The following is a 15,285-nucleotide window of genomic DNA, read 5'->3' on the forward strand; positions in this document are numbered from 1 at the left end:
GGATATGCTCAGACATATGGGGTTGATTACTCTGACACTTTTTCTCCTGTAGCTAAACTTACTTCTGTTCGCTTGTTTATCTCTTTAGTAGCTACATATGATTGGCCCCTACACCAATTGGATATCAAGAATGCCTTCCTTCATGGTGATCTTCAGGAGGAGGTGTATATGGAGCAACCACCTGGGTTTGTTGCTCAGGGGGAGTTGGGTAAAGTTTGTAGGCTTCGGAAGTCTCTTTATGGCTTGAAACAAAGTCCTAGGGCCTGGATTGGGAGATTCAGTGAAGCAGTACAGGAATTTGGTATGCAAAAGAGTAAGTGTAATCACTCAGTATTTTATAAGCAATCTGAGGCTGGTCTAATTCTCCTGGTAGTCTATGTGGATGACATTATCATCACTGGGAGTGACTCTGCAGGTATTTCATCTCTTAAAACCTTCCTCCAAACCAGTTTGGACCAAAGACTTGGGATTATTAAAGTATTTTTGTGTATTGAAGTTATGAGAAGTAAGAAGGGTATTTTCTTGTCTCAAAGAAAATATGTCCTTGATCTATTGACAGAGACAGGAAAATTAGGTGCTAAGCCTTGTAGTGCACCAATGACTCCAAATTTACAACTGTTAGCAGGGATAGTGAGTTGTTTGAAGATCCAGAGAGATACAGGGAGATTGGTAGGAAAATTGAACTACCTTCTTGTCACTCGTCTGACATTGCTTATGCCGTTAGTGTGGTAAGTCGGTTTATGTCTTCCCAACCGTTGCTCATTGGGAAGCCTTGGGACAAATCTTGTGCTATTTGAAGGAGCTCGGGAAGAGGTTTGTTATATGGTAATCATGGGCATTTAAATGTTGAATGTTTTTGAGATGCCGATGAAATTTGGATCTAAGGTTGATAGGAGGTCAACTCTTTGGATATTGCGTTTTGTTTGGAGGAAATTTGGTGTCTTGGAAAAGCAAGAAGCGAGTGTAGTTTCTCGATCTAGTCTTTGAATCCGAATCTGAGCCATGGCACAATCGGTATGTGAGGTAATGTGGATATTTCAATTACTAGATGATACAGGTTTTAAGACCCCACTTACTGCGAAATTGTGGTGTGATAATCAAGCTGCTCTCCATATTGCTTCTAATCCGGTATTTCATGAGCGGACCAAACATATTGAGATTGATTGTCACTTTATTCGTGAAAAGATTCAACAACAGATCATCTCAACAGGACATATCAAAACTGGAGAGCAGTTAGGAGATATTTTCACAAAAGCTCTGAATGGAGCTAGGATTGACTACATTTGTAACAAGTTGGGCATGATTAACATCTAACATCCACCTTGAGGGGGAGTGTTATGGAAAGTCAATCATTATATTATTTCTGTGTATATTCTGTATTCTGTATTCCTATTTAGGATTTCTTATTTAGGATTTCTTCCTAATTAGTATAACACAATTATAGGAATCAATTGTATATAAATACCCATGTACAGATTAATTGAAATATATGAGAATCATCTCTTTCTACAGCATTTAATCTAAAGATGGGACTTATTGCAGGCTTTATGGAAAAGACTTGGTCTTGTTTATGATGTTTTTGAATAACTTTTTATGCTCACATAGTTTGTCAAGAATGGACGGGGTCAATTAGTGAATTTCTCTAATAGAAATTCATGTTAATTTCCTACAAATTACTTGAATTGTTCAATAGAAATTAGACTGTATCTACTCAATGAGAGAGGCAATATATGTAATTTTGAGATTAACATTATTCAGTCCATCGAGCCTATAAAAAAGTTGGGACATACACTGATAGTAAGACTCAAGATCTTTCTTTTCTAAGGAATAGCCCTTCATTTCAAAAAAATCTTGTCTTTTTTGTTGTTTTACAAAGTCTATATTTCCAAGGAACTCTGAATGGATAGTTCCTAATAAAGTTCAAGTATCTGGCATTTGGTAAAATTGAAGCTGTATGTATTGTCCCAAGAAAGAGAACTAATCTCAGAGTGATCCAGTCATTCGAGCAGCAAATTCTCGAAGGATTATCGATAATTGAGCATCAGGCTTAGTTAGCTTTCAAGCTCCAAATTCAAGCATCCTTTCTCTCCATTTTGATGGAGAAACATCATCAAGTGTAAACCAGGGTCCAACAGTTAGACGAGCATAAGATCCGACTTTTGAATTTTGGCAGGATATGTTTCTTCTTCTATAGTTTCTTGAGGGATCTCATTTCCATTAGACCTAGTGGAAGTAACCATGAGAAGATTGATAATGTCTATCAGGTTTGCTTCAGGGTCAAAATCAAAATATTCTTCCTTTGAAGATTCATAAGATTCTTCTGTTTTAAATCATGGAGGTGAGTCTTGAGGATACATAGGCATTTTAATTTTATGGTCTTTTGGTAAAGGCTTTGCTTTTTCCATTAATTTAGAAGAAGAAATACTTTTTGATGGTTGGGATTGTTACTGAAAGGGATGAAAAGATGGTTGTTTAGGTGTGGAAGTCTCTTTGAATAATTTAGGAGGTGTATCAAAAATAGAAGGTCCAAAAGACATTGATGGCTTAGGCTCATAAGGAGATAGTTTATAGGATGAAAACATATTATTAACAAGTGTATGGGTTTGTTTATGGTAAGCTAAGTCTGCTTCTATTTGAGCAATATGAGATTTTAATCTTTTGATTCTGAGTCCTTTTGCATGAAATTTTGTCCAAATCTCTTTTGATGGATCATAGCTATGAGATCTTTGTCAAGCTGACTAATCTGGGATTGGAGGTTCATATACAATTGATGAATTTGGGTTGACAGAGTATCAACCTTGGTTTCTATTAGTTGAGTTTGATTAATCACCAAGTCAATTTTTGAATCAATCTTCTCAAGGAAATTATTTTGGGCCTTAGCATTCAAAGTCTGCCAATTTAATACTTCTTTTGCTTGGGACAAGGGCTTTGACTGGCCTTCTTGATCAATGGTGGATAATTGAAACAAAGGACGAGAAGCCAACTTCTAGATGGAATCAATGTTATAGTGTAAAGGAGGAAAATTTTTTTCAAAGTCTTCTTGGGAGAACATCATGCAAGGAGAGACTAAAGGAAGTGCAGGAGGTAGAGCAATTTCTTGCTTATTTTTCTTTTCTCCTTCTTTCCTTAAAATTTCCAACGCCATTTCATAAATTGGCAAAGGATTATGCCATTGTATTTCTTTGCTAATGTAGATCCATGGACCAGAATCTGAAGAAGAATCTTTTCATGGTTTGTAAGTCTTACATGAAGAGAATCTTTTTGGCACTATTCTTCTTTTGTGGAGGCACTTATCATATTCTTTAATTTCATGGATGTAGTTGCAACTTTCATCACACATTTCCGATCTAGGGACATCCCAAATAAAATGACCATTGATTTTATTAGTGTAAATAGGTGTTCCATTTGTTATAAATGCATGCACAGGAATCTTGTCTCTCTTTTCTATAACAGGAGAGATCATCAGTGTGAAAAACTGCTGATGAAGATTTAGAAGAGCTTCCTAGAGTTTTGAATACTATTTTAATAATTCCATCAAATATTCTATGGAATGATGGTTTGTGGCTTATACAGGATGAAAATTGTTGTGAAGTTTCTCATAGTTGGTAAGCCATTTTATGGGAATTAGCTTTACCAACTCATCTCTTGATAACTGCCGCGGTATTTGAACAATTGTGAGAGTCGATTCTGTGTCTGAGAAGATATATAGAGCATCTGAAGAGACTCCTGGTTGGGACAAATTAATAGCATGATCTTGGAAGTGATAAATGATTTGGTGATGTAGAGTTGCTGCCATGGAGGATACCGTCTGCTCAGCTCCAACTAGTTAAACTTGAACTTTTAAGACTGTGGGAAGATTTGGATCTTTGCAGAGACATGTTGTAATTGGAGAAAAAGATAAGTACCACACTCCCAGCATGGAGAGTGGAGATGCAAGTATCAATCACAATATGTTCATATTTGAGGAATTTGACATCCAATAAAGAGAGTCTGACAGTGACTGGTAGTCCTCTTCATCCATGTAGAGTGAGAATTATTTTGACTGCTCCAAAGTGCAGGTGAGTGTACCCTTGCCTTTTCCATTGAGGGATAAAAGGGGAAGAAATCTCCAGAGTAACATACTGTTCGGCGGTAGTGGATCTGAGGGCACAATGGTCAAGAGGAGAAGTCTATATGTATTCTTTAGTGACAGATCTTTTTCAAGAGATAAGAGACCAAATATTTCTGGTGCGAGAATCAGATCTTATGTATATATTATAAGGGTTTAAAAGGGGAAAAAAATATTCTTCCACTTGAGCACCTTCAAGGATGTTAGATATCTTAACAAGATTATCTATTTTGCAAGACAAACTTCTTCTACAAGAAGGAGATAAAAATAGAGAAGATGTTAGATTAACTAAACTGACAGAAAGAAAAGACTGAGATACTAAAGTTGAAACAAGTTGAGGTATCACATAAAATATGACTAGAAGGTTCTTCCTACTCTTCTCAAATTAAATATTATTATTGATAAATATTTTTAATATATTATTATTATTATTATTATTATTATTATTATTATTATTATTATCTTTTCAGTCCCGAATTTCAACGTCTAACACCACCTCAATGATCCAAACTAAAGTTACATTTTACTATTAATATTATTTTGCGAAACATGTTTTTGATAAAAATATTTAAAAAATGAGCTAAAAAGAAAACTAAGATGTTTTTATATGTATAATAAAATAAAATATTTTTATATGTATAATATAAATATATATTATTATTTTAATATTGAAATTAAATAATAAAAATATTTTTATAGAAAATATTTTTTTAAAAAATAATTTTTATAGAAAATATTTTTTTAAAAAATAATTTTTATAGAAAATATTTTAATAAAAAATTATTTTTATAAAAAATATTTTTTATATAAAAATTATTTTCTATGAAGTAAATAAAATTTTAGACTCAATTCAACTCAATTGATTGTAATTAAAAGTTTAGGATCCCAAATAAAGCTTGATTAGACTCGAATTAAAAAAATTAATTATCTTTTCCTATTATAATATATAGAGTAAGAGTGTTGTTTCATCTAAGCGCAATTAAAACGGTAAGCTGCTCTAGTTGGGTATTGTTAGGAATAGCAATGATATTGATATTTTTAGATCTTAATAAGAAGTACATTATTGAGTTTGAGAGGATTTCAATTTGGATTAGGAATAATAATATAAAATATATTTTTAATAAATTTAATTATAAAATTTAAAATATTGTATTTTAAAAAATAAAATTTAAAAATTTATGTGATCATTACATTTTAAAATATAAAATTTTAAAAATATATTTTTATATAAATTATCAAAAAAATAGATAAAATAAAGCAAGTTCAAGTAATATGCGGATATCTGTAAATATCTACATTCGAATTCTACAAATAAAGAGTCCAAAAAATTTGTGAGAATCACACTGGCCAAGACTGAAAGGATTCTCTCAGCCAGCTCTTGTTGATTGATATTTATCAAAAATGATATCGTTCAATGAAGATTCTTGTCCATTGCAGCTGACATAATCAAGAACCTTTTCCCACTGTTTTCCAGATGAGCAAACGAGCTTAACAAGTCATTTCTGCTCATCTTCACCTCCTACATTGACTATCTTTCAAATCCTGTGTCTTTGATTCTTGTCATAAGGATTCCCACAATGCAGCTGTAATCCCAGAGTCATCTGTTGTTTGGGATACAAAAGAATGGCAATACAATTGAATAAAATTATGCTTGTCCAGTCATGGTTAATCAAGAAATGTTGATTATAGAATGGCAATTGTAATAGCACGCATACCTTGTCTGAAAAATGTTCTGGATCATTTTCTGGGGAGACTCGCGAGCTGCAAATTCTAGCTGAAGCAACTCATCTGAACTCAATCGCCAACCAAGAGCACCCAAATTTTCCTCTACTTGTTTTACAGTCTTAATTCCAGGTATTGGAATGGTACCATTGCATATGCACCAATTTATAGCAACCTATTACCACAATGTTTTAAATGAATGTCTGAAGCATTTAACATAAAGAACCAGTTAAACTAAAGTGCCTAATGCTTGGAGGCAGGTTACACCTTTAGCAGAGAGTAAAGATCTGTTTGACACTGTTGTTAGAGCTGTTATTGATAAAACCACATTCTTAAATATGTCAATTGAAGGCTATTAAAAATTGGTTTAAAGTTAAATTTGACATGTTTTAAACATCTTCTCTCAAACTGATTTTTTCAATAATATCTAAAATGTTGATTTTTCAAAAGTGTTTTTTGGCCTCTGAATCTCCACCCCAAACGGGGCCTAAATGCTTGATACAAGGTGCATTAGTAAATTTAACAAAACAGCTTGTCGAACTCTGCTTCCTCTGGAAAATTATTTAATATAACTGTTGTAAGTATTTGATTATGGTGAATTCCATGTGTGTCCCACTGTGATAAACTGTGGGAATGCATCCATCATTTTGTTGTATGAAACGGTTCCCATGACATTTCAACCAAAGTTCCTTAAATCCTAGATGTCATGAAAATTCTATCAGACAAGAAACTCCATTAGAATAATTATTGAAATTAATTTCCCATATTTTCCATCAATATTCCAATAAGTATTAATGACAAGGAATGGCAAAAGGAAGTGTAAAATAAAACCTGTGGCAGAGTTTTATTCCTTTTCTGTGCAATTTCTCTCAATGAACTCAGTAAAGGCTCTAATCCTGGAAGAATTTGTCTGAATAACAAGGCCCTGAATAATAGGAGACAGCAAATATTTTTAGACGGAGTCCATAATAAATGAAATATATCATACTTGACTTGTCTTCCTCTTTTGTCAACTACAAGAAGTAAAAACTTGATAAATCCATGTACCTAGGCCCAAGAGGGAGTCTTGAAGAAGTATATTTCCCAGTAAGCATTCCAAGTCCTAAAGGACTATAAGCAATCAAGCCAATTCCCAGAGAGTCGCATATATTCCTGATTTCTATCTGATCTTTTCCCATGCTTAGTAAAGAAAATTGCACCTAAGACAGGATCTTCATGAATGTCAGATAAATGGTGCTATATATGCTATAGGCAAATAATCTACAATAACCAATAGAGTAATGCCAACCACCATCATTCTGAGTTCAGGCATGCATGTTAGAGTGACAATTAATTTTGTCTACTAAGTCATATCATACATCACCAGATAATCCATAATAATACCTGAGCTGAGCATAGGGGTACTCCTCGGGCTTTGAGGTAGTCATGTATCTTTACAAGTTGCTTCGGTCCATAATTGCTCACTCCAACAGCTTGAACTAAACCCTAAAGTATGCCATTCATGAGTTTAACCATACGGATTCTGGAAGGGAATTTGGAAAGCTTAAGGTATTTTGTCAATACTAGGAATATCAAAGGAAGACAAAATTCTTTATTAAGAAGGATGGGGAAAAGATATTGTAATTCTATTCCTTGGATTTTAAAGAAATGGTCCAAAGGGTATAATGAATAGGTCTCATAATTATCAACTAGTAATTATTACAACAAAATATAAACATATGTACATAAAAGTACTATTCATTTTTCCTTGAACAAGACCATAGATAGACTTATATTCACTAGACTTATATTCACTTGCAATGTCTCTTTAACCATACTGAAAAACATTTGCAGAAAAGAATGATTTTATTATTAAAAGTAAATTATGGTAACCTTCTCATACATTGCCACTAAACCATCCCAGAGAGCTAACTCTTGTGGAGGAGCATAGTTTGCAGTCGACCAGTGTAGCTGACCTATGCCTATTTGCTTAAGTTGCAACCTCTCCAATGATGCCCTGGAAAACCATTCCTTATCAGATTTTATCATACCACAGAAATTATCTGAAGATATTTGAATGGTAAGAAGGTGTTGAAAAACAAGAAATTTAAGCTAGCTACAAGTTTTAGTCAGACTGCTTATGTCAGTAGTGAACACATCAACAGATTCTCTTCACAACCTTCGAGTCTCTCTTCCCTTCTCTCTTCCTAATTCTTGTGCAATTTTCCCTTTTTTCTTTATTCCCTCTTGCCCAATTTCCTCTCTAATATGTGTCTCCGAGAATGGTACATGTGTTGATCGAACACATCACAGGCAAATTTAATAAAAACAAAGGAAGGCACAAGAAAACAGAAAAAGGAAGTTTACCTGCAAGCTTTCACAAACTGCCCTGGTGTAAGACGCCATGGATATGCAGCAAACTTTGTAGCAATCACGATGTCATCTTGCATCCGTTTTCCTGAGAAAATTTGTTAAAAGCAATCCAATGATCCTTTATCTATCTCTGAAAAAAAATCCAACCAAAAAGAGATCCTGACCTGGAAATTCTCGAATGAACTTGCCAAGAAGCTTTTCACTCTGCCCATTTAACCTGCCAGTCCCATAAGAATCAGCAGTATCAAAAAGATTGATTCCATTCTCCACAGCCAAATTGAAAGTCTGTTGAAGATCAGTGTCCATTGATTCCTTGTAACCCCACAGAAGCTGGTTCCCCCAAGCCCATGTTCCAAACCCCATTGGAGAGACAGTGAGAGGACCCATCTTCACCTGCCCATCATTGCCATTACTACTACTCATCGTTTACAACACACAACCACACATATATGTATCTGCAGAGCAGGAAAAGAGTGAGATTATGACATACCTTTTGCCAGGACCAGAAGAGAGGGAATTTGAAAGGCCTGAAGGATGAAGAGGGAGAGGAGGGAAGATCTGATGAGCTAAAACAGTTGAAATGGTAAGTGGGTGTTGAGATTGAGAATGCCATGGCTCTTCTCCTCGCAGACTGAACACTGTTAGAGGAGCTGAAGAAGACAGTTGGAATTGGTTGGTTCTTGCCTTGTAGTGGTGGCATGCTTTCATGTCCATATGTGGTCAGGATTTTTCGTCGGACGCTTTGATTTTTTGGTGGATAAATAGGATACATATTAACACCAAATTATTTAGGAAAAAAAAAAAAATCTATTGCACCCTTAATTTTTAGTTGGCAAAAAAAATATTTTCATATATTATTTAAAAAAAAAATTATATATATATATATATCTAATTTTTTTTACCAATAAATTAAAAAAAATCTATTGATTATAATAATAAAAATTAAAAAAATTAAGAATTTAATATATTAAATCAAAATATTATGATTTGATCAGGAAAGAAGTTAAAAAATTATTTTTGAAAGGTTAATATTATTGGTTTAATATATTATTTAATTACATTTATTTTTTAGATATTTTTTATTTATTTTATATTTTGAAGAGTTAATATTATATATTTAAAATAACATAATAGAGTGCAATTAAGCTATAATCTTTTTAATGGTATTAATACTTTAAAAAATGTTTAAATATATAATAAAAAATAAATAATTTCAATATTTTACATTATTTATATTTTAATAAAATAATATAATTTTTTTAAGGTCAATAGTTAAAAAAAATAATTTTATCTAATTAATATATATATATGAAAAAATTAAAAGGGTTGGGGCAAGGCTCTCCTGTCCCCCTCCCACAACCCCTGAATTGATGAGATTAACTTAATTATTAAAAAATTTAGTAGTGCTAAAGTGTTTTCTAATGTTGTAAGGTTTTGTGGACTTCAATTAAAAAAAAATAAAGTTTTTCTATTTTATTAATTAGAGTTTAATATAATTGAAAATATTTTATAACTATTTTGAATATGTTAAATATATTAATTATTGTGAATGAATGCATCCTAAAATCATATGAACAAAAGATTATATTTGAATGCACAAAAATTAATTCAAAAATGCTTTTAACTATAAATATTAAAATAATATTTAAAAAATAATAGATTTATCATTTTTTTCATAGATTAATTTATATATTAAGTATTTTAATTTAGGCCAGTAATATTAATTATTCTAATAGCTATTAATTATTTTAGTAGCTGTAGTTATTTTAATAGTTATTAGATATTAGATATTAATTGTTAATTATTGTTAAAGTAGGAATATTTGATAAAAATAATTATTGGATTAGTTATTAAATATAAAAATATTAATATAATTTTTTTGATTTCAATTAAAATACTCACTTAATTTTTAAATAATAATATAAATATTATATCACCAAATAATATAAATAATAGGATTACAATATAAATATTAACTTAAAAACTGCAGTCAAGTAGCATCTTAATTGCTCTTTCAAGTTTATTCAAAAGATTAATTAAATATAAAATAAATTTAAATATTTTTATGAATTATTAAATTAAAATATAATAGATTTATTAATTATTTCAAAGATTAATTTATATATTAAGCCATTTTAATTTAATTGCCGCCTCCAAGTTTATTAAAAATATTAATTAAATAAAAATAAATTTAATTTTTTTATAGGATTATTAAATTTAAATAAAAATTCTTTTTTTTTTATTTACAAAAATTTTTTTCTCTATACTTAACCTGAACAAAAGCCCATTAACTTAACAGTACATCCATGGCATTTGAACCCAAGCCCACCCGGACCAGAGCGCTCTAGACAACCCGGCCCGCCAAACTGTCCTTTTGGATCCTTTAAATATGAAACAAATATTAAAAAAATAAAAATAAAATAAAAATCATACAGAAACTTGGCTTGGTGGCTTGGCTTGCAAGTTCCCAGAGGGTCGGCATCAGTTTGCTTGCCGAATTCGTGAGCTGAGAAGTTGCTTGTGTTGTGACCATTCTTTCGAAGATTGTGAGGTTCCGTTCCTTCCTACTCAATGTATTATCTCCTGTCTTATTCGCGTGCAACAACAAAACTGCTTACTATTAATATGCCTTTCACCTTTCAATCTCAAACTCATTGAAATCATTACTCTTTCTTTTCTTTTTCTATTTTATAATAATATTCTCAATCCCATTAAGGCAAAACTTAATTTTCTTGTTCAAGTTTTGATTTTTTTTTTTTTTTATGTAATTATTTTAACTTTTGTTCATCTGATTATTTCCCACAATGAGAAAATATTGGGGGGGGTGAGTGGCAATCCTTTTTTGCTTTGATATTACTTATAGATCACAAAGGAAGTAAAGGGTTGCCTTTATTTTTGAGAAAAATAGATTTTTTTTTCAATTTTCATATATGTTTCTATTTATTTTTCTGTGTAAAAAAACTGTAAAAAAATATGTTTTTAACTGTTGGAAAGAGAAAATATTTCCAAGAGTTGAGAAAGTGGAGTATTTTTTTTTTTCAAAGAGAAAGTGAAGTTAAGTGAACATCTTTTCCAGTTATCCCTTCAAATTGAGCAGAATACTTGGAAACTACTTGTAATAGTTTCTTGCGTTTACTTTAAAATTGGCAAAATTTGTAAAAGATTTTCTAACGAAAGAAGTTTTGACTTCTTAACTATTGAATGCATTTTTGATAGTTTTCTATGTTCTTAGAGAATTTACCTAAAGTAAACCTGCCCATGTCTCCAAAATTTTTATCTGCATTTCTATAGGGTTTTACATTGCAATGTTCTTGAATGTCAAAAATAGGATATTCTGTCCACATGCCAAATCATGTCTTTGAAGTTTTGCTAGACAGAGAAGAAAAGCAGGAAGTTGATAGAAATTTGCTTAATAGATGATATATGTGGGTGCTTATGTGTGGGTGTGTGTTTGTGCTGTGCTTTGATTTTTAGCCAGTTAAATTTGATCAGAAATTGAAGCTCACTGCTTGTGAATGTGGGTGGTGACCAATAATGTGAAGCTTGTAGAAAAGTTTCAATTTTTATTTCAAATCAATATAGTTGATTAATTTGAGCTCAATTGTCTACTGAGGATTTTGAGTTGGAGCCCAAGTTGAAGCTAAATACTCAACTCAACTCAACTTTTATCAAAAAAATTTATTGAGGTCGGTTATATGGATTATATTTCTCCATTCTAAATGATTTTGGATTAAATTCTCTAAAATGTGTAATGTTTCTAGGTCATGTTGTACTACTCTTCTCCAAATCAGTTTAGGTCTACTCATTCTTTTCTTTCTATTTTCTAACTCAATGTGCTCTGCTTGTCTAACTGGAGTATTCGTATATTTATGCTTCACATGACCAAACCACCTCAATCTTCTTTTTCTCAACTTATTCTCAATTGGCATCACTCCTACCTTTTCTCTAATTCTCTCATTACGGACTTTATCTAATCTAGTATGGCTACTTATCCACCTTAACATTCTCATCTCTACAGCTATCATCTTAGACACATACGGCTCCTTCTTTGCCTAATACTCACTATCATATAATATGGCCGGTCGTATGGCTGTACGGTAAAATTTTCTTTTCAGCTTGTTGGAAATTTGCGATCACATAAAACTCCCGTGGCCCGTCTCCGCTTCAACCATCCGGCTTTAATCCTATGACTAATATCCTCCTCACATCCTCCATCTACTTGAAGGATTGAGTTGAGATATTTAAAGTAATTACTTTGAAGCAATATCACTCCACCCAAACTAATTCCTTCCCTATCACCAGTTCGGCCTTCACTGAACTTGCAATACATGTATTATGTTTTCGTTCTACTTCACTTAAAGTCCTTTGACTCTAGAGTACTTCTCCAAAGTTCTAGCTTTCTATTGACTCCTTCTCGCGTCTCATCTATCAGAACTATATCACCTGCAAACATCATGCACCAAGGGATACTCTCTTATATATATTTTGTCAATTCATCTAGAACTAATATAAAAATGTAAGGGCTCATAGCTGAACCTCGGTGTAATCCAACTGAGATAGAAAAATCTCTTATGTTCCCTCTCACTGTGCGCACAATAGTAGTTCCTTCTTCATCCATATCTTTTAACATTTGTATGTACCTAATAGATACCATCTTTTGTTCTAACACTCTCCATAAGACATTTCTTGGAATACTATCATAAGCCTTCTCTAAATCGATAAAAACTATATGTAGATTTTTCTTTCCATCTCTATATTTCTTCATCAAGTTTCTAATAAGAAAGATCGCTTCCATAGTTGAATAACCAGGCATAAAGCCAAATTGGTTGAGAGAGATAGAAGTGTCATAAAGTAGTCAATGTTCCACAACTTTCTTCTAAAACTTCATAGCATGGCTCATGAGTTTAATTTTCTTATAGTTTGAGCAACTCTGTATGTCTCCCTTATTTTTAAAAATAGGTATTAAAATACTCTTCCTCCATTTATTAGGCATTTTCTTTGAGTTTAGAATCTTATTAAACAATTTAGTTAAATATGTTACTCCTACATTTTCCAAACACTTCCACACTTCAATTGGTATTCCATCGGGTCCACAGGCTTTGCCCACTTTCATTTTTTTAAGTGCTTCTTTTACTTTTGAAGATCTAATCCTTCTAGTGTAATTCACATTCTTTTCTATTGCTCTGTAGTCTATATTCACGCTATTACCACGTTGACTATTATTAAAGAGATCATCAAATAATTTCTCCATCTTTCTTTAATGTCCTCATCTTTCACCAACACTTTTCCTTCTTTATCCTTAATGCACCTAACTTGATTGAGATCTTGACATTTCTTTTCTCTCCTCCTTGCTAATTTATAAATATCTTTCTCCCCTTCTTTTGTTTTAAGTTTCTTATATAACTTTTCAAAAGCCTGTGCTCTTGCTTGACTAACAGTTTTTTTTGCCTCTTTCTTTGCTATCTTGTACTGATCATAAGCTTCATTATTAACACACTTAGGTAATTTCTTATACTATTCCCTCTTTCTCTTTACTGTCTTTTGTACTTCCTCATTCCACCACCATCTCTCTTTTGAGGATGGTCCATGTCCTCTAAACTCTCCAAGTACTTTTTTAGCTACTTCTCTAATCTTTGATGCCATCTGTATCCACATATCATTGGTCTCCACATATCATTGGTCTCCACATCCAGCTTCCATGCTTTGGACTCAAGAAGCTCATTTTTGAACTTTACTTGCTTTACTCATTTGAACTCTCACAACTTTGTTCAAGCTACAATATTTCTTCTAGCCTTACTTGAATTATTCCTAAACTTGATATCTAAGACCACTAATTGATGTTGACTTGTTAAAGCCTCTCCCGGAATAACCTTGCAATCCTTGCATAGAGCTCTATTTGTCTTCCTGGTTAAGGGGAAGTTGATTTGGCTTCTATGTTGTCCACTTTTGAAAGTCACTAAATGCGACTCTCTTTTTATAAAGTGGGTATTTGCTAGTATTAGGTCGTACGCCATGACAAAATCCAGGATACCTTTTCCCTCCTCATTTTGGCTACCAAAACCAAAACCTCCATAAACATTCTCATAACCTTGCTTATCACTTCCTACATGTTCATTAAAATCTCCACCGATGAGAACATTCTCTTCATTCGGTATGATTTGCATTAGATCATCCATATCTTTTCAAAACTTTTGTTTACTCTCACTATCTAATCCTATTTGTAGGGCATAAGCACCAATTACATTTATTGTTTTTCCTTCTAGTACTAGCTTTACTAGTATAATTCTATCTCCTACTCTTTTATCTTTCAATGTCCTGTATATGATTATGCCCACTCTGTTCTTATTCCTCTCATTTCCGGTAAACCACAGCTTATGTGCTGAATTACCCATTTCCTTGTTTTTCTCTTCTACCCATTTAGTCTCTTGAATGTAAGCAATATTCGCCCTTCTCATTTTCAAGGTATCCACAAGCTCCATTAATTTTCCTGTAAGTGATCCAACATTCCAAGTAATAACTCTGATTCTCATCCTATCCTGTTCCTTCCTAATTGATCTTCTTCTATGATATCTTCTATTGTTTTCTATGCCTATCTTGTGTTTTATTCCACTATCTGTTCTGTAAACTAACTTATTTACTCACACATTTCCATAATGTGGGAACCCTTGCTTATTTAACACCACACCCGTGCGTTGGTATGGCGCGTCGTTTTCAGTGAACGCATTATACCCTTGCATATTTCTCACTACACCGGGGCTCCGATATAGTGCGTTGTAAGTAGAGACCTCCCTAACGTTTATATCTTAAGAATTCATATCATGAGGTGTGATAAAATTTTTGCGCTAGTTGTTACCTACTGCAAGCCTCCTCCTTTATTTGCGCTTGGGATCGGTTAAGTATAAAATATTCAAGCGGAGTTAAGCTGAAGCTAAATAATTCAAAAAAAATTATATTTAGTTCATTCAAGCCTTGTGATCTTGCTTGTAGGTTTCACTTCTTACATTTCTATCATGTGTTGATGGATACTGGATTATTCATGACTGAGATTTACAAGATGCATTGATTATATGGTAATGAACTATTTGGACTATCCTGTAAGAAAG

The 15,285-nt window shown here is 32.5% G+C and overlaps 1 protein-coding gene across 2 annotated transcripts; it reads right to left on the bottom strand.

Annotated features, from left to right (window-relative positions):
- Positions 1-5,361: 5,361 nt before the first annotated feature.
- LOC110638061 (pyridoxal reductase, chloroplastic) lies at positions 5,362-8,988 on the bottom strand. Of its 2 annotated transcripts, none has more exons than XM_058154073.1 (9): positions 8,673-8,988; positions 8,347-8,575; positions 8,177-8,267; positions 7,703-7,826; positions 7,214-7,315; positions 6,878-7,029; positions 6,662-6,755; positions 5,824-6,005; positions 5,362-5,709 (listed from the first exon to the last, which is right to left on the bottom strand). In XM_058154073.1, exons 1-9 carry the CDS (start codon positions 8,952-8,954, stop codon positions 5,706-5,708), a joined length of 1,260 nt encoding a protein of 419 aa, XP_058010056.1. In that variant the 5' UTR covers positions 8,955-8,988; the 3' UTR covers positions 5,362-5,705. The 2 variants fall into 2 exon arrangements, with proteins under 2 accessions (XP_058010056.1, XP_058010057.1); XM_058154074.1 differs by having other exon boundaries at positions 8,347-8,594; positions 8,673-8,924.
- Between the last annotated feature and the right edge of the window lie 6,297 nt (positions 8,989-15,285).

The sequence above is a fragment of the Hevea brasiliensis genome, chromosome 9 (assembly GCF_030052815.1).
Source record: "Hevea brasiliensis isolate MT/VB/25A 57/8 chromosome 9, ASM3005281v1, whole genome shotgun sequence".
NCBI classification, from domain to species: Eukaryota; Viridiplantae; Streptophyta; class Magnoliopsida; order Malpighiales; family Euphorbiaceae; genus Hevea; species Hevea brasiliensis.

Excerpts from the sequence above, each read along its gene's own strand:
- LOC110638061 (XM_058154073.1), bottom strand. The coding sequence starts at position 8,954 with ATGTATCCTATTTATCCACCAAAAAATCAAAGCGTCCGACGAAAAATC. Across the intron at positions 7,827-8,176 it reads CAGTTTGTGAAAGCTTGCAG|GGCATCATTGGAGAGGTTGC; the intron begins GTAAACTTCCTT and ends ATGGTTTTCCAG. Across the intron at positions 6,006-6,661 it reads GGAATAAAACTCTGCCACAG|GTTGCTATAAATTGGTGCAT; the intron begins GTTTTATTTTAC and ends TTGTGGTAATAG.